Source organism: Macaca thibetana, chromosome 20, assembly GCF_024542745.1.
Source record: "Macaca thibetana thibetana isolate TM-01 chromosome 20, ASM2454274v1, whole genome shotgun sequence".
NCBI lineage: Eukaryota > Metazoa > Chordata > Mammalia > Primates > Cercopithecidae > Macaca > Macaca thibetana.
The window spans coordinates 43,762,813-43,780,949 of NC_065597.1; the positions used below are offsets into that span (position 1 = coordinate 43,762,813).

Genomic DNA, 18,137 nt, shown 5'->3' on the forward strand with positions numbered 1-18,137 from the left:
ATTATTTAGTCTCTTTAACTGCCAGTTAAGACCCCACAGATACAAAGACAACTGTTCACAGATTAGTGCTCCTGGGCCTATTCCAGAAAGTTTGATACACTGGAGGTTTCTGCCTGTTTTGAAGCTTGTGGCCTAAAATTACTTTTCTTCCTGGCAGTAACTCCAAGTTCGCCTTATTATTATTTTTTTTTTTTCAGCCTCTCGTGCTTGAATTAGGAAAGCTTTATTTTTAACATTAAAAATAATTCCCACACTGTATTACTTGAAGTTTCTAAAACAACTGTCTTGTTTTATACTCTAATTTTAAATAATTCATTTCTTAATGAGAATCTTTTCATTACTAAGCTCCATTTGAACTTGGTGCTATGAAAACCTAACACAGACTCTTTTGTAGAAATTATTCTTTTGGTTTGGTTGAGGTCATAAACACCAATTCAGGACACCTAATAATCATTCTACTAAGGTCTAGAGAATGGCTGTTATTTACTCAAGGGTATCTCATAATATTAGAGCCAACTTGGAGTTCATACCTGTGCCTCTAGTAAAGACTACACCCAAAATCATCTCCAAGAGACAAGTATTTATTCTGTTCATCTGGATGCTCTTGGTGATATCTTAACTAAGCAAATCTGCTTAACTGTCTTATCATTTAGAAGATGTTCTGTGATCACCTATTTTAAAAACCACACAAATAAATGTTACTATGAAAAACTGTAGTTCTCACACAGTTCACAAACTGAACAATTCCTTGAGTATTTGTGGGTTATTTTAAAATAGCTAGTATAATTAAAGATATTATTAGAAATATGCTAATGGATGTATGTATAAACATCAAGCAATATATAACTATACAAAAGTTTCCCTTGACAATGAATTCCTCTGAATGTATTAATTCTAAAATACATCGTCTAAATCTTAAACACAATTTTCAAAATGTGTTACCTAATAAACTCATTTATTTCATCCTCTACCTTCTGTTATATCAGACAAAAACCAAAAGACATAGGCTCAGCTGCTTGAGATCACAGCACAAAGGAAGTGTTGTTAAGAATAAAAAGGAGAAATTCAGGAGCATCTAGATCTAGGTCTTAACTTTTATAGACCTCAGTTCTCCACTGTCACTGTCATCTATACCAGTGATTTCCACCCTTGATAGGTACTCCCTCCATCGAGGACATTTTTTTTTTTAATTCAAATTTCTATAAATGGTAGTCTGGGCATGCATTTATACTTCCTGTCCAAATCGTATTAAAATGACAATTAAGAAATAAAAATATATAAACTCACAAGAAAAAAAAATGAGAAAGAAGACAACAGCTGACAGATACTGACAAAATTTTGGAAAACAAAAAGTACATGGACAAAAAGTAACAAACACTGAACAGGCTAGACAAAGCAGAAACTTCAATGTCTGTGGGGCTAGAGGTAGAGAACAAGAAGTTGATGTGGGTCTTAAAAGTCTCCAAAAGCTAAGAAATTCAAGGTAGCCCTGAAAGCATGGGTGAAGAGTGGGACAAAAGGCAAAAGTTTTCTAGATTCTCCCAAGGCAGAGTCAAAATAAAAAATAAAAATAAACCTAGGCACAGTGGCTCACACCTGTAATCCCAGCACTTTGGGAGGCTGAGGTGGGCAGATCACCTGAGGTCAGCAGTTCAAGACCAGCCTGGCCAACATGGTGAAACCCTGTCTCTACTAAAAATACAAAAATTAGCCGGGCATGGTGGCATACGTCTATAGTCCCAGCTACCGGGGAGGCTGAGGCAGGAGAATCGCTTGAACCTGGGAGGTGGAGGTTGCAGTGAGCCAAGATTATGCCACTGCACTCCAGCCTGGACGACAGAGCGAGACTCTCTCTCGAAAAATAAAATAAAATAAAAATAATAAAAATAAAGCAAAAGTTTTAAAGTCTGGATAAAAAACAATTAGAACTCACTACCTCTATTCCTACTCCACATAATGAAGGCACTGCCTCCCTCCAATCCAACAGAAGATAGGAGCTTTACTCTCTGGAGAAAATGAGCCAGTGAGGTTCCAGGCACGGGGGTGCAGGGGTGAAGCACTGGACTGGCCACAGGAGGATTCTGTGAAAGCTGACTCATGCTACTGCTGTAAAATGCACTGTGTTCAGCAACTGATAGAAAAACAAGAAAGACGTTTGGCTGTGTCTGTTCAACTGGGCCCACCATAAATTAGGGTTCTTTAATCATAGTCATCCAACTTCTTTCTTGAAAGAGCTATGAAAATGGTAGAAAAATCTAATAAATCTCTTTACTATGAAAGGAACTGTCAATTCCCTACAACTTTTTTTTTTTTTTTTTTTTTTTTGAGACGGAGTCTTGCTCTGTCACCCAGGCTGGAGTGCAGTGGCGCGATTTCGGCTCACTGCAAGCTCCGCCTCCCGGGTTCACGCCATTCTCCCGCCTCAGCCTCCGAGTAGCTGGGACTACAGGCGCCCGCCACCACGCCCGGCTAGTTTTTTGTATTTTTAGTAGAGACGGGGTTTCACCGTGTTAGCCAGGATGGTCTCGATCTCTTGACCTCGTGATCCACCCGCCTCGGCCTCCCAAAGTGCTGGGATTACAGGCTTGAGCCACCACGCCTGGCCAACTCATGTTTGTTAAAGCAAATTTTGGCAAACTGCATAACAGCATGATATGATGAACTGAGACCCCTTACAGTTCTGGGGCAAGAAATTAAAACATTTTATTTTATTTACCTATTTATTTTTTTGAGATGGAGTCTCACTCTGTTGCCTAGATGGAGTGCAGTTGCATGATCTTTGCTCACTGCAACCTCTTGACTTTTGGGCTCAAGCGATTCTCCTGCCTCAACCTCCGGAGTAGCTGGGACTACAGATGCCTGCCACTACGGCCGGCTAATTTTTGTATTTTTAGTAGAGATGGGGTTTCACCATGTTGGCTAGGCTGGTTTCAAACTCCTGACCTCAAGTGATCTGCCCACTTCAACCTTCCAAAGTGCTGGGATCAAAGGCATGAGCCACTGTGCCCAGCCAGTTAAAATATTTTAAGTGGGTACCAAAGGAACGTCCACATTTGATTGATTACAGTAATAGAACACCTCCACAATAATTTTTTAAATAATAATTACATTTATTTGTTTATCTGTAAAAGAAAATGTGTGAAAAATTATTACACATGGAGCTATTCCAGAGTACAAAGGTCTGCCCTTGCAGTACTTGAACAGCATGGATTTTCTAACGTTGTAAAAACTTTTTATGTTATGAATTATTTAAAGACTTAACTATCTGGGTCAGAAAGAAATAAGATAACACCAGAACCCATACATAATATACACCATCATTATACATCTGGAGAAAGTTACTGTGATGGTTAATATTGAGTGTCAACTTGTTTGGACTGAAGGATGCAAAGTATTGTTCCAGTGTGTCTGTGAGGATATTGTCAAAGGAGATTAACATTTGAGTCAGTGGACTGAGAGAGGCAGACCCACCCTCAATCTGAGTGGGCATCATCTAATCAGCTTCCAGCATGGCTACAATAAAGCAGACAAAAGAAGTTGGAAGGATCAGACTTGCTGATTCTTCTGGCCTTCAGCTTCCTCCCGTGCTGGATGCTTCTTGCCCTCGAATATCGGACTCGAAGTTCTTCAACTTTTGGACTCTAGAATGTACCAGTGGTTTGCCAGGGGCTCTTGGGGCTTCAGCCACAGACTGAAGGCTGCACTGTCAGCTTCCCTACTTTTGAGGTTTTGGAACTCGGAATGACTTCCTTGCTCCTCAGTCTGCAGATGGCCTACTGTGGGACTTCACCATGTGATTGTGTGAGTCAATACTGCTTAAACTCTTCTTCATATACACATCTATCCTATTAGTCTTATCCCTCTAGTGAACCCTAATACAGTTCCTATATCCTCAAAGCATTCATATTGAGTATTACTCCAGTTAAAACTGTGCTATTTGTAAAAGACAATCCTCTTGATGAAACATGTTGAAACATTAAGGTATTACTTACTGGATGCATTTAACAGTGGAGTCATGTGTGTCACTGCTCCAAGGACTACCCAACACCTTCCCCTCCATACCCAACCTTCTTCTGTCACTCATTCCTAGCCACTAGGCCTGAGAATGCCAGAACAAGGTCACCAACCTTCTCTCTCAGTCACATCAGAACGATCCAACTTGGCTTCCTTATGCTGTCCTTCTGCCACCTTCACGGCCACAGCTCGGCAAATGGCCCCAAGTTTTCTATCCAGAGAACGAACCCCTGCCTCTCTGGTATACCTGTCATCAAAGAAAAATATATTATTTTTGACTATACACCACCTAAAAAAATAGAAGTAATGTGATTAACATTTTTAGTAAGGAAACGGTGTACATTTACAAGTTCATTACCCTTTCTTGAATACTAGCTTTTCCACACTTAAAACTCCTCATTATTGTTATTTCTTCAGTACTCTGATGTATTTTCAGCTACAACAATGTCCTTTATACAGATTATTTTGAATTATAATCCTACACTTAAAAATGAACCCTAGTTCTAGTTCAATTTACATTGCCAAAGTAAACTTGGCACCATATAAAAAAACCATTTACTCCTCGGTAATTTGTTGAAGAGTTTTCTTAAACAAAATTTGTCAATTTAGGAAAATTCTAGATAAATTTATTGTATTTGAAATATTGCTGAAAGAGTAAGAAAAATTGTGCTCTTTGTGGAACTAAAACAAAAACAAATCTGAGACAGAAATCTGGTTTTCACTAGGCACTTTGCTAACCACCTTTCTTCAGTGTATTTTCATTGTGAAGATTTCTAAAGGAAGAAGGTATGCTAAGTGATGAAAGCACTGTGACACTGTGAAAAAGACTCTACGTGTAGTTAAGCAGAGCTGCTTTAAACACATGTACATTAGAATCAAACTCCATTAAGACATTCCACAGACCATTATACAGTGAAACCACTTTTGGCCATTTAGTTTTGAATGGACCTGAATGGACAGGATCAGGTGGAGAATGCAGTTTTATCTGAAGAATTGGATTTGACTAAGCCATACATTTGATTAAGTCAGACATACACTGTAGACCTTACGAAAGCAGATTTTAAAAGTTCTGAGAAAAGACAGATAAAAAGCTCTTAGCTAAACACTAAAACTCATTTCAGTCAAAGGTACAGAAAGATATAAAGTCTATATTATGCAACTACACATAATTTCAATAAGGGAGGAAACAGGGAGGCATCTTAACAACTTCTACATTTGGGCTTTAAAAAATTCAGCTCTATAAATACAAAATAGGATATGCCAAGCTTAGTGAAATTCACTGAAAAAGGGAAGAGAATAATCTTTAAAAAGCTAAGAATCTAGAGATACAGTCATAAAATAATATAGTCAGAATAAGAAAAGCATGATCTTCCTATACCATGAACTGTTTAGACTCTATCTGAAACACTGTGTTCAACTCTGGGTGTTTAATTTTAAGACACATTGATATACAGGATTCTTTCAGAAGAAGACTAATTAGGAAGTCTTGAAACTACATCAAGAGGAACGGTACAGAGGAGAGGAATGGTTAGCTTGAAGAAGAGAACGCTTAGCCTGCACACCTGATAGTATTTTATTTTAATGTCAGAAGGGCTGTACAAGGAGGAATTACACTTAGAGTCCAGGTGCTCATATAAGGCAGAAGAAGAAAATTATAGAAAAGTGAACAGAAAGAATATCTTTGTAACAATTATCACTTGAGCTCAGGAGTTCCAGGCCAGCCTCGCCAAGATGGTGAGACCCCATCTCTAATTTTTTTTTTTTTTTTTTAAGACGGAGTCTCACTCTGTTGCCCAGGCTGAAGTGCAGCAGCACGATCTCGACTCACTGCAACCTCCACCTCCCTGGTTCCAGCAATTCCCCTTCCTCAGACTCCTGAGTAGCTGGGATTACAGGTGCACACCATCATGCCCGGCATGCGCCTGTGGTCCCAGCTACTTGGGGGATTAGGCGGGAAGATGGCTTGAGCCTGGGAGGCAGAGGCTGCCGTGAGCCAAGATCACGCCACTGCACTCCAGCCTGAGTAACAGCATGAGAACCTGTCTTAAAAAAATAATAAAAATAATTATCTTTGTTACAATTAGAATTACCCATGAAGAGGTAGTGATTAGCTAGCATTAAGCATACTGGGACTGGAAGTATTCAAGTAGGTGAGTTATACTAGGAGACAAGAAAGACTAGAACATTAGGGTCTATGACTGTGACATATCTCAAAAGATGAAAAACTCAAATATTGATACGCTATGTCCTAAGTTTGGTAACTCACTAAATACCCAAAACGTGCCTGGAGTAGTACATACTTGTGCTGTTTTTAAAAACAATATCAAAACTAACAAAACTGCTCAGTATTTCCTTATGTCCATAGCTTTTAAGATCTGATATTTTGAGTTAACAAGTATATATAAAAAAAGAAATAGTTCTCCAGGCAACAATTGGGAAATATAAATAATGATCACTCTTCAGAATCATTATTATTCAGATAAACTCTGGGTTTTTCTCCATCCCTCATATTTTACAGATGGGGAAGCTATCAAAAAGCTTAATGACTTATTGAAAGTTACCCAAAGGCATCATGAGTGTTATCTGGAATAATGATATTGTTGGAAGACTCAGGCATATAAGTCACTTAATTTATTTCTCCTGGCATTATCCACACCATAAATCACAAAACAAATTAAGAAAAGGAATCCCCAGGTAAGATTTAGTCTTACTGTTTTGTATATAAATCTATATAGACCCATAAGAACGCACAGATCAAAAGACAGTCTGGCCAAACTCTAAGTCAAAGTTCAAAATAGAGAAATACTTTACATCTCTTAAAAACAGTAGTTACTAGAAAAGGGCCGCATGACTAGAGCTTGGCAGCCTGACATGACTTGCTGGATGATGCAATGGATCTGTAATACTGAGCCAGGAAAACTGTAAGAGGCTGTGGTGGATATAAATTCTCAACAGGGCATATTTTCCATTCAAACAGGGAATCTGTACATTAGACTAAGCAATACTCTATTCAGATAATTTACACACTGCTTGCTACAGGCTTAAGCATTTGGTAGTAAACTGGGGAAGGCACCTTCTCTATTGTTCCAGTGTTAATTCTGAAGATCAAAATTCCAAGGATTTAAAAAATCTCTCAGCCAAACAGAAGAAAAGAAAACTGAGTAACTTATATCAGATTATCTGAAAGTAGCATATCACCTCTTAGAATTCAAAAACTTTCAAGATCCTGGGCATAAAAAGTGTCTCTATATTTGCCACGTATTTGGTTTTTAAATGATCAGATTAACCCCTTATATTGCTATTGTGGCAAAGCATAAATTTCAGCTTTAGCTATAACAATATTCCAAATGGTTTCTCTGTAAACTTCTGCCTAGTACAGAGAATGGTGTAAATCAATAGTTATGATAACACTTGCTGGAAGTTGTTGAAGAAAGATAAATGGATGCTATGGGATGCCAATAAAATAATCTCCTTTTCAGGAGACTGTGGCTTATCTCAAAAGATGAAAAACTCAAATATTGATACTCTGTGTCCTAAGTTTGGTAACTCAGTAAATACCCAAAACGTGCCTGGAGTTCATTAATGAAGCCTCAGGATGGCTAACTAACCTGGTGATGATGTCAAGAGTGGTGACCTGGGGGATTTGAATCTGCTGAGGAGTCAGCCCATGTTGTTCCAGCTGCTTGGGGATCAAGTGCCTATGGGCAATCTCTATCTTCTCCTCCTGTGTATACCCTGGAAAAGAAGGGATCTTGTTTCGTAATTATTTACATGGCTCCCATAATGCCATGCGTTTTTTTTTTTTTTAGAGACAGAGTCTCCCTCTGTCGCCCAGGCTGGAGTGCAGTGGCGTGATCTCAGCTCACTACAACCTCCACCTCTCGGGCTCAAGCGATTCTCCAGCCTTAGCCTACCAAGTAGTTGGGATTACAGGCATGCGTAACCATGCCTAGTTGATTTCTGTATTTTCACTAGAGACGGGGCTTTGCCATGTTGGCCAGGCTGGTCTCAAACTCCCCGCCTTAAGTGATCCACCAGCCTCAGCCTCCCAAAGTGCTGAGATTACAGGCATGAGCCACTGCTCCCAGCCAGTGCCATGCTTTTTTAATGAATCAAATATAGATTAAATGGATCTTAGATTTAGAACACATTTAAGTATTATTTCAAATGAGACTATAATTACAATAAACAAATTTATTCTGGCCAGGCACGTTGGCTCACATCTGTAATCCTAGCACTTTGGGAAGCTGAGGCAGGCAGATCACTTGAGCTTAGGAGTTTGAGACCAGCCTGGGCAACATGGCGAAACCCTGTCTCTACTAAAAATACAAAAAATTAGCTGCGCGTGGTTGCGCGTGTCTGTAGTCCCAGTTACTCTGGAGGCTGAGGCACGAGAATTGCTTCAGCTGGGGAGAGGGAGGTTGCAATGAGCTGAGATTGTGCCACTGCACTCTAGCCAGGTCAGCAGAGACTCGAGACTCTGTCTCCAAAAAGAAAAGGAAAAAGAAAAAAGAAATTTGATCTAAATCAATAATTGTTAAAATTTCCAATGTTTTCACAAACAAAACAAGCATTTACTAAGCACAGTGTCTGAAAGTCTTCTGATTAAATGATGTATCTCCCAAAGAGGAAAAAACCTCAAATCTTAGAGACAATTATCTCTTTATCCTCAAATCCTCTGAAATTTCAAATAGAAAAATAAATGCTTCTTTTTAGCCTAATTTGATCTATACTTGAAACACACACACACCCGCCAATTAACTAAGCAATGGGTTCCAAAAGGGCTCTAAAGATACTGTTTCCAGAACTATGACTATAAAATAAATGGTAGCAGCAAAAGAAAACCTAAGATGTCCCTACAAAAGGTTTTTCCCTCCACATGATCGTACATATAAACGTGTGTGTATATGTAATTATATATGTGTGCATATGTATTTATATATGTATATATGTATTTTATATATACAGTATATTTAAAATACTTTACGTTCTTATTTAATAGCCTGAATAAATATAGATTTTCTTTGTCTCTAAATCCTGTAAGACAAAATTCCATCTAACGTCCCTTTCCATTTAACAAGCAAAACTTAAAAATATGAATTGATAAGGCACCTTTTGAATGGAAAGAGGTTAGTAAACACCAGGAAAGCTAGAAGATCGGACAGCTAAATCTGCCAAAGGAAGAAGGTGGCATCATATGTTCCCCTCTGCAGCAGCTGTCCTGATTCTTTCACTTTAATTTAGTGTATCTAATGGGTTTTCTGCCGTAACTTGGAGTTTCCAGGGAATTGAGTCTCATTACTTATTTACTTTAGACTTTAAATACACAATTAACTTTTTACTCTACCATATTTTAAAATTAAATATAGGAACCTGCAATGCTCACAGATAATGAAGAAATCCAATTATATTGGGAGGCCAAGGCGGGTAGATCATGAGGTCAAGACATCGAGACCATCCTGGCCAACATGGTGAAACCCTGTCTCTACTAAAAATACAAAAATTAGCTGGGCGTGGTAGCGCACGCCTGTAGTTTCAGCTACTCAGGAGGCTGAGGCAAGAGAATTGTTTGAACCTGGGATGTAGAGGTTGTAGTGAGCCAAGATCGCACCACTGCACTCCAGCCTGGCAATAGAGCGAGACTCCATCTCAAAAAAAAAAAAAAAAAAATAGAAATCCAATTATAACTCACTTAGTAGTAAAAATATATTTCAGATTAATTAGAAAAATATATTTAGATTACATTTAGAATCTAAAGACATTTAGGGCCGGGTGTGGCAGTTCATGCCTGTAATCCCGGCACATTGGGAAGCTGAGGCAGGTGAATCACCTAAGGTCAGGAGTTCAAGACCAGCCTGGCCAATTTGGAGAAACCCCATCCCTACTAAAAATGCAAAAATTAGCCAGGTGTGATGGTGCGCACCCGTAGTCCCAACAACTTGGGAGGCTGAGGCACGAGAATCGCCTGAACCAGGAAGCAGAGGTTGCAGTGAGCCGAGATTGTGCCCCTGCATTCCAGCCTGGGTGACAAAGTGAGACTCCGTCTCAAAAAAAGAAAAAATAAATAAAAGACATTTAGGTTGGACATAGTGGCTCACGTCTGTAATCCCAACAATTTTGGAGGCCAAGGCAGGCAGATCACTTGAGGCCAGGAGTTCGAAGCCAGACTAGCCAACATGGCGAAATCCTGTCTCTACTAAAAATACAAAAATTACCTGGGTGTGGTCACGAGTGCCTGTAATCCCAGCTACTTGGGAGGCTGACACACGAGACTCACTTGAACTTCGGCAGCAGAGGCTGCAGTGAGCCAAAATTGTGCCACTGCACTTGCCTGGGCAACAGAGCTAGACTCTGTCTCTAAATAATTAAATAAATAAAGACATTTAGATTCTACTTTACATTAAAAAAAACCTCACTGATATTTGATCTCTTCCAGGGAAAAACAATTCTGAGCAATCAAAATAAGGTGAAAGTGCTATAATTTATCTAGTGTTAGTAAGCGAAGGAATACATTTTGCACACTCCAGTGAAGAAGACAGTTAAAAAATTTAACTATTTGATAGATTCAAGAGGAATTTAAAAGCGGCATGCATTTTAATATAAAAGTGAGGCCAGATTTTATGAAAACATTGTTTTTTTTTTTTTTTTTTTTTTTTTTGAGATGGAGTTTCACTCTGTCACCCAGGTTGGAGTGCAGTGGCGTGAGGCTCACTGCAACCTTCCCCTCTCAGGTTCAAGGGATTCTCCTGCCTCAGCCTCCTGAGTAGGTGGGACTACAGGCGCCCACCACCATGCCAGGCTAATTTTTGTATTTTTAGTAGAGACGAGGTTTCACCACATTGGCCAGGCTGGTCTCGAATTCCTGACCTCAAGTGATCCACCCACCTCGGCCTCCCAGAGTGCTGGGATTACAGGCGTGAGCCACCACACACGGCCTGCAATTTTAGAAATTATGTTAAAGAAAGAATGTCTTATTTTTCACAAAATTATCACTCATGCTAAATTAAATCTGAAATTGTTGTTGTCAACATTTGCTGTTTTGCTCTTCCAGACTTTGAAGCTACATAGAAACTGATTTATATACATTCCTCAGAACTTCTGACGATTGTATGCTGGCAAATGAACCTCTTTCAGTCACAACTCCACAGCATAACTAATTTTAAAGTGACGGTCAGAAAGGCAAGATGTATCACAATGATTTCATTTAAGAGTCAGGTACCTGGAACCTGAATGATCTCCATTCTGTCCAACAAGGCAGCTGGAATGGTGGCAGTGGTGTTGGCGGTAGCTATAAAAAGAACTTGAGAAAGGTCAAAGGCCACATTTAGATAATGATCTGTGAAGTTATGGTTTTGTTCAGGATCCAACACCTAGGGGAGAACAAAAAACATTTTAAAAACTTTAGTAGTTCCAACAGAAGGCTGTATATAAGTGAAAACACATAATGTACTGGGAAGGTTGGTATTTCTGCTCAGAATAGTTTAAGAAACAGATAAAACTAACATCTAAGCATTATTCTTTGCATTCTCTACACTCTACATACTTTTTAAAAAATAAAATATGTTCAGTGTTAAAATTTCTGAAAATGTAATAACACAAAGCAGCAGAAATTACACTTTTAAGATTCGTTCAAAAATCTATTTATTGATGACTCATTGTTTGGCCATCGTAAGTTACTAGTCCTGCAGAACCAGTTTCCATCTTGGTAACACACCCTATCTAAACTGCTATGGGAATATAAAGCAAATATGTAAAGTATTTTGAAATTCTCAAATAACCGGTAAATAAGAACCCATATAATCCTCCTAGAACATTTTCAGAAAGTCTGGTATAAACTATTTAACAGAAAGGAGAATTCCAAATAAGAGAAACCTTTACTATGAGTTAAATAAGAGTAAAAATTACTATGCTACTATATTCTGATACAGCAAAAAAATCACTATTTAAAAATGGCTTACTGCAAAAACACTGCTGCCTATGATAAGCAAAATATCAATAGCTCTTTTTTTTTTTTTTGGAGACAGAGTCTCACTCTGTTGCTCAGGCTGGAATGCAGTGGTACAACCTCGGCTCACTGCAACCTCCACCTCCCGAGTTCCAGCGATTCTCCTGCCTCAGCCTCCTGCGTAGCTGGGACTACAGGTGTGAGCCACCATGTCCAGCTAACTTTTGTATTTTTAGTAGAGATGGGGTTTCACCATGTTGGCCAGGCTGGTCTCGAATTCTTGACCTCAAGTGATCCGCCTGCCTTGGCCTCCCAAAGTACTGGGATTACAAGCTTGAGCCACTGCACCCAGCAATAGCTCTCACAAATATTTGAATTAGATACATCAGATAATTTATCAGTCAACTTGGATTCTTAAAATGTGTAACTGTACATTAACGAGCTTCAAGTTACAGGCATTTGTTGCTAAGGGGCTGGTGTAGGACTTTAATAAGGCACTAACAGCTTCTACATGTTCCAAACCTTAAACATATTAACACTTTCACTTAGACACCCAATTACTATAAATAGGGTTGCCATACATATTCAAAAAGGCAATAAAATGACTAACATATTCACCAATTACAATTTAACTATGTAAGCAGGTTTTCCTACCTTCTGATTGTTTCTGAAGTTTTACTTATTTTCAAAACTATCCAAAGTTAGTTTTTTTGGTTTTTTTTTTTGAGACAGAGTCTCATTTTGTCACCCAGGTTGAGGTGCAGTGGCACGATCTCAGCTCACTGCAATCTTTGCCTCCTGAGTAGCTGGGATTACAGGTGCGCACTACCACACCTGGCTAATTTTTGTATTTTTGGTAGAGATGGGGTTTCACCATGTTGGCCAGATTGGTCTCAAACTTCTGACCTCGAGCGATCCACCTGCCTTGGCCTCCCAAAGTGCAGGGATTACAGGCGTGAGCCACCACGCCCAGCCCCAAGCTAGTCTTAATTCTAGGCCTCACACATAATTTTGAATTTTGTTAAACATTAATTATTACTGGAAACTCTTTATCTAGAGTTCCCAGAAAGCTCTAATTTCACATTTTCACAAGACTTAATAATGTTTAATATCATTAAAAAACAAGTACTTTCAAGTAATCAAGGAAAACTAATTATGTTCAGTATCGAATTGGTTAAGAGTGGTCTTACTATCTAATTACCTAAAAACTGTTTACAGGCCAGGCACGGTGGCTCACGCCTGTAATCCCAGCTTTTTGGGAGGCCAAGGCAGGCAGATCAGTTGAGGTCAGGCGTTTGAGACCAGCCTAGCCAACATGGTGAAATGCTGTCTCTACTTAAAAAATACAAAAATTAGCCTGGTATGGTGACACATGCCTGTAGTTCCAGCTACTCAGAAGGCTGAGGCACAAGAATTGCTTGAACCTTGGAGGCGGAAGTTGCCGTGGGCTCAGGTCATGCCGCTCCACTGCACTCCAGCTTGGGCGACGAGCAAAAATCCATCTCAAACAAACAAACTGTTTAGGTATGGAAAATGTTTATGTATGGAAAATAGTTAAAACTATTACCTAGTGACAAAAATGCTCTTTTTTTGACCCAAACTTGAGTCAGGCTCCTCTGAGTCCTCTGCTCAACTAGGCCAATGTCAGCCTTCCCTCTGTCTTTGTATAGTCCAATTTAAGCAAGAATCTTGCTAAGTCAGGTTAGCGAAAATGACCCATACCCATATGTATCTGTTCTCACTTCCAACCCCCAGTGTCTTTTCACCCTGGCCTCCCTTCAGCAAGAGTTCTGTTGTGTCCTTCTAGTGAGAATCCCTCATAACACCAATGTTTCCTCTTAGAATCTTTCCCTCTACTGATTCCCCATTCATTCTCCCACCACTGCAAAACCCCATTGCAGTGTTTCTTATACCTAGTCTCCCACCTTGAAAAAAGTAATCCTTACCACCTTTAATAAGCATCATGAATAATTTTTTAACACTAGCTAAAGAAAAAATTCTTTTTTTTTTTTTTTTTAAGACAGAGTCTCGCTCTTTTGCCCAGGCTGGAGTGCGGTGGCGCGATCTCGGCCCACTGCAAGCTCTGCTCCTGGGTCCACGCCATTCTCCTGCCTCAGCCTCCCAAGTAGCTGGGACTACAGACACCCGCCACCACGCCCGGCTAATTTTTTGTATTTTTAGTAGAGACGGGGTTTCACCATATCAGCCAGGATGGTCTCAATCTCCTGACCTCGTGATCCACCCGCCTCGGCCTCCCAAAGTGCTGGGATTACAGGTGTGAGCCACCGCGCCTGGCCAGAAAAAATCTATTCTTTAATGGCTCTAATCCTATGTAATTCATATATGTTAGATATGTTTTAGAAATGGCTGTCAGACCTGAACAAGTAATTTTTTTCTCTTCAAATTTTAAGACACTAGAGTTTTTAAAAAGTAGGAAAATTAATAAAGCAATGTTTCTAATTATGGAGGTTTTAAAAACAGCATGACAGAATACCTAGATGATAAAGAAAAAAAATTAGTGATGCCTGTTAAAAGAAAGACTCTAGATAAATTAAATTTAACAGTTTAATTGAACAAAGAACGAGTCTCAAATTGGGCAGCTCCCAGAACCAGAATAGGTTCAGAGAAACTCTGGCATATGGTTTGATAATATTTATGGACAGAAAAAGGAAAGTGGTATGCAGAAAACAGAGTGAGGTACAGAAACAGCGGGATTGCTTACAGCTTGATGTTTGCTTTATTTAAACACAGTTTGTTAACAGCTGACTTCCTGTGACTTGCTGAAAATCTGTGATTGGTGTAAGAATAGTGTATTTACACATCTAGTTAGGCTGCAGTTTACCTTGTAAGGGGAAACTTTTAGGCCAAACTTAAAATATTAATATGTAAGGAGGCAGACTTAGGCTAAATTTGTGCCCAATTTGCCTGCCTTCCTCTTTTACTGAGGAAAGTGTGAAAGGAAAGTAAATCTCAGGACCCCCAAATCACTAAGCAAAAGGGAAAAGACAAGCTGGGAACTGCGTCACACAAACCTGCCTCCCATTTTGCTCCCGAATAAGATAGCTACAAAGACAAAAAAAGCTACATACCTCCCTCACAATTCCCCACTTAGAAATTCCTTATGAGCCCCAAGATCTTTACCCTGGAACAGTTCTGTTGAATTTCACCCCAACAATGTAAATTGACAGCTTATTCTTTACACATACAGGACAAAGGACAGAACTCAAAGTCATCCCTCTGCTCCCCTGAGACAACTGCACATCTGATGGCTTCCTGTACACTGTTTATTTTATCTTATGTAGAAATGCAGATTCACTAAGCTAGATGAATGCATAACTGACTATTCCTCTGCCCCCCCTCACAGGCGAATGGCTGATCAAAGACTCACAAGAATGCAACCGTTTGTCTCTTGTCTACCCATACCTTTTAAAATTTCCTCCTCTTTCCCCAGTATCCGCCCATTCCCCCTTAAATATTGAAGCCATCAAAATCATCTTTGGAGAACGTTGGCAAAATAAACTTCTAAATTGGTTGAGACCTGTCTCAGATACTTTCTGGTTTTCAAAAGCATAAAAGGACATATAGAATTTAAACAGCATCAGAAATACCGATCAATATTCTGGCAGAAAATAATTTCTGGTAATCACTACTCAGATGAAGCTCCAAGGCGAACTGGTGAGTCCATGGAAGGACGAAAATTATAATTAAGAGCTTTGTAGCTATCAAACCTCGTCTTCTTACCCTAACTTCAGAGCAGGGATTCTACTGCCCATATCCAGGGCTGCTTTCAAACATAATTAGGGCTGTTTCTCCTTTATTTTCCCCAACTAAAAGATTTTCTGTATCAATCCTAGGACTATAATTCCTACCCAAAAGGTATGACTGTGAAAGTACTTGAAATAGCTGTGATATGACACATTATTCCTAGGAATGTAAAGTCACAATGGGGTGAACCGTGGGAGCAATGTACACCGAGAACTGTTCTTCAATAATAATTTCTGACAAGAGAAGAAATACAGATGTCTGTAGGCAATCCAGGAACAGATGACATAGAGTTCATTAAACATGACTAGGTAACTGTCATCTTTAGGTGTGATATAGTATGATTATGCTTTTTAAAAGTTATATCTTTTGTAGATAGATACTGAAACATTTGTGAAAAGATGATGATGTCTGGAATCTGCTTCAAAATAATCAGAGGTTGGGTAGGGGTGAATGGGAAACAATAGATGAAACAAGCTATGAAAGCTGGGTGATGAGTCCATAGAATTCATTATACTATCTGCTCTGCTTTTGCTATGGCTGAAATTTTCCACAACAGAAAATAAAGATAAAATAACATAATTAAAATCAGCTCTGAAAGCTGCACACAATTAATACTACTATGATACTGTGAAATATATATTTGGCCTTCATCCCTTTGTTTCCTGACATGCGACTCCTAAAATCCTTGGAATCACCAAAGTGAAAAGTATCATTTTGTATGTTAGCGATTGACTGGTGGCTGGCAGTCCCTCCACAGCTTCAGGATGGGGGCTGGTCACAGGAAAGACCAAGGCATGATTAGAGGGCTGAGGACTTGTCAGTTCCCCACCCCAATCTCTGGGGAGGGGAGAAGGGCTAAGAGTTGAGCTGATCACCAATGGCCAATGATTTAATCCATCGCGCCTACGTGACGAGGCCTCCATTAAAAACCCGAAAGGACTGAGGTCAGGAGGCTTCCAGGAAGGTGACTATGAGCACACCCAGGTGCAAGAAGGCTGGTGGACCCTGACTCCACTGGGATGGAAGCTCCTGTGCTGTGTGTTTGCACTCTTTAAAATATTCTTTTAATAAACCAGTAAATGTAAGTAAATTGTTTCTCTGAGTTCTGTGAGCTACTCTAGCAAATTAAGTAAACCTGAGGAGGGACTTGTGGGAACTCCAATTTATAACTGGTTGGTTACATGTTCTGGAAGCCAAGTCACAACTGACATCTGAAGTGGGAGGTAGTCTTGTGGGACTGAGTGCTCAACCCGTAGGATCTCATAGACAGCGTCAGAATTGAATTAGAGGACACCAGCATTGTCCGCTGCGGAAGAACTGCTTGCTTGGCGTGTGGAGAAAAACCCCATGCATTTGGTCAGAGGTGTTCTGTGTTGTGAGAGTGCAGTAGGAGAAACTGAGTTTACTTTTCCTCTATATCCTCAACTATGGAAATTAAATCTGTGAAAGACAAACTTGAGAAAAGTGTTCAGGACATAGAAGAAAAAGGGCTTTACAGACATGTAGGGGATAAATACGGGAAAAATTAAGAGATGCAATTCATATCTAGTTAATATAACTAAAGAAGAGGTCTCAGTAAATTAAAATAGGGAATAACTAAAGAAACAAAAATATTCTAGAAGATCCTGACACTATAGATTGAAAAGATTTAGATTCCTCCTCCTGTGCAATAAAAATGAGAATGTCATTAGAATAACACCTATAGAATTTTCAAGCAAAATTATCACTAGTTTAAAATATTCTACAATCTTGAATACATCAAATATATGTAACATATATAAGATATGATGCATAATAACCAAATGAACACCTGTGAACCTACTACCCATTTGTGAAGACATTTGTTTATCTATTTAGACCAGTGGTCACAAAAGTGGAAAATGACCCACCAAAGTGCAAGTAAAAAATATTAGTATTTGTATTTATCTTTTTTATTTATAAATACCAGAAAAAATAGCTTGTAAATATTTAACATCCAAAATGGAATTGATGTCTTCACTTGGAAGAAGTTCCATAACGTCAAAGGCTGCCTGTGGTGCCCTCACTTATTTGCCTTAACTATAATTACAGCACATTGCTGTCCATGTGTGCTGTGAAAGGAAAATATGTTTGGCCCCCCAAATCACTAGACTAAAGGGAAAAGTCAAGCTGGGAACTGCTTAGGGCAAACCTGCCTCCCATTGTATTCCAAGTCACCCCTCTGCTCACTGAGGTAAATCTGATTGCCTCCTTTGGAAAGGCTAATCAGAAACTCAAAAGAACACAAGGGTTTGTCTCTTATCTACCTGTGACCTGGAAGCCCTCTCCAGAGAGCTGTCCCGCCTTTCCAGACCAAACCAATGTTCACCTTACATGTGCTGACTGACGTCTCATGTTTCCCTAAAATGTATAAAATCAAGCGGTGCTCTGACCA

At 39.3% G+C, this 18,137-nt stretch overlaps 1 protein-coding gene across 3 annotated transcripts in view; it reads right to left on the reverse strand.

Annotated features, from left to right (window-relative positions):
- LONP2 (lon peptidase 2, peroxisomal) overlaps positions 1 to 18,137 on the reverse strand; it is a 119,070-nt gene that overhangs the window by 57,715 nt on the left and 43,218 nt on the right. For all 3 annotated transcript variants that reach the window (XM_050774816.1, XM_050774814.1, XM_050774815.1), the window contains 3 exons: positions 11,234 to 11,384; positions 7,623 to 7,749; positions 4,128 to 4,261 (listed from right to left, as the gene is read on the reverse strand). In XM_050774816.1, the coding sequence (XP_050630773.1) occupies positions 4,128 to 4,261; positions 7,623 to 7,749; positions 11,234 to 11,384 (412 nt within the window). The remainder of the gene's footprint in view (positions 1 to 4,127; positions 4,262 to 7,622; positions 7,750 to 11,233; positions 11,385 to 18,137) is intronic.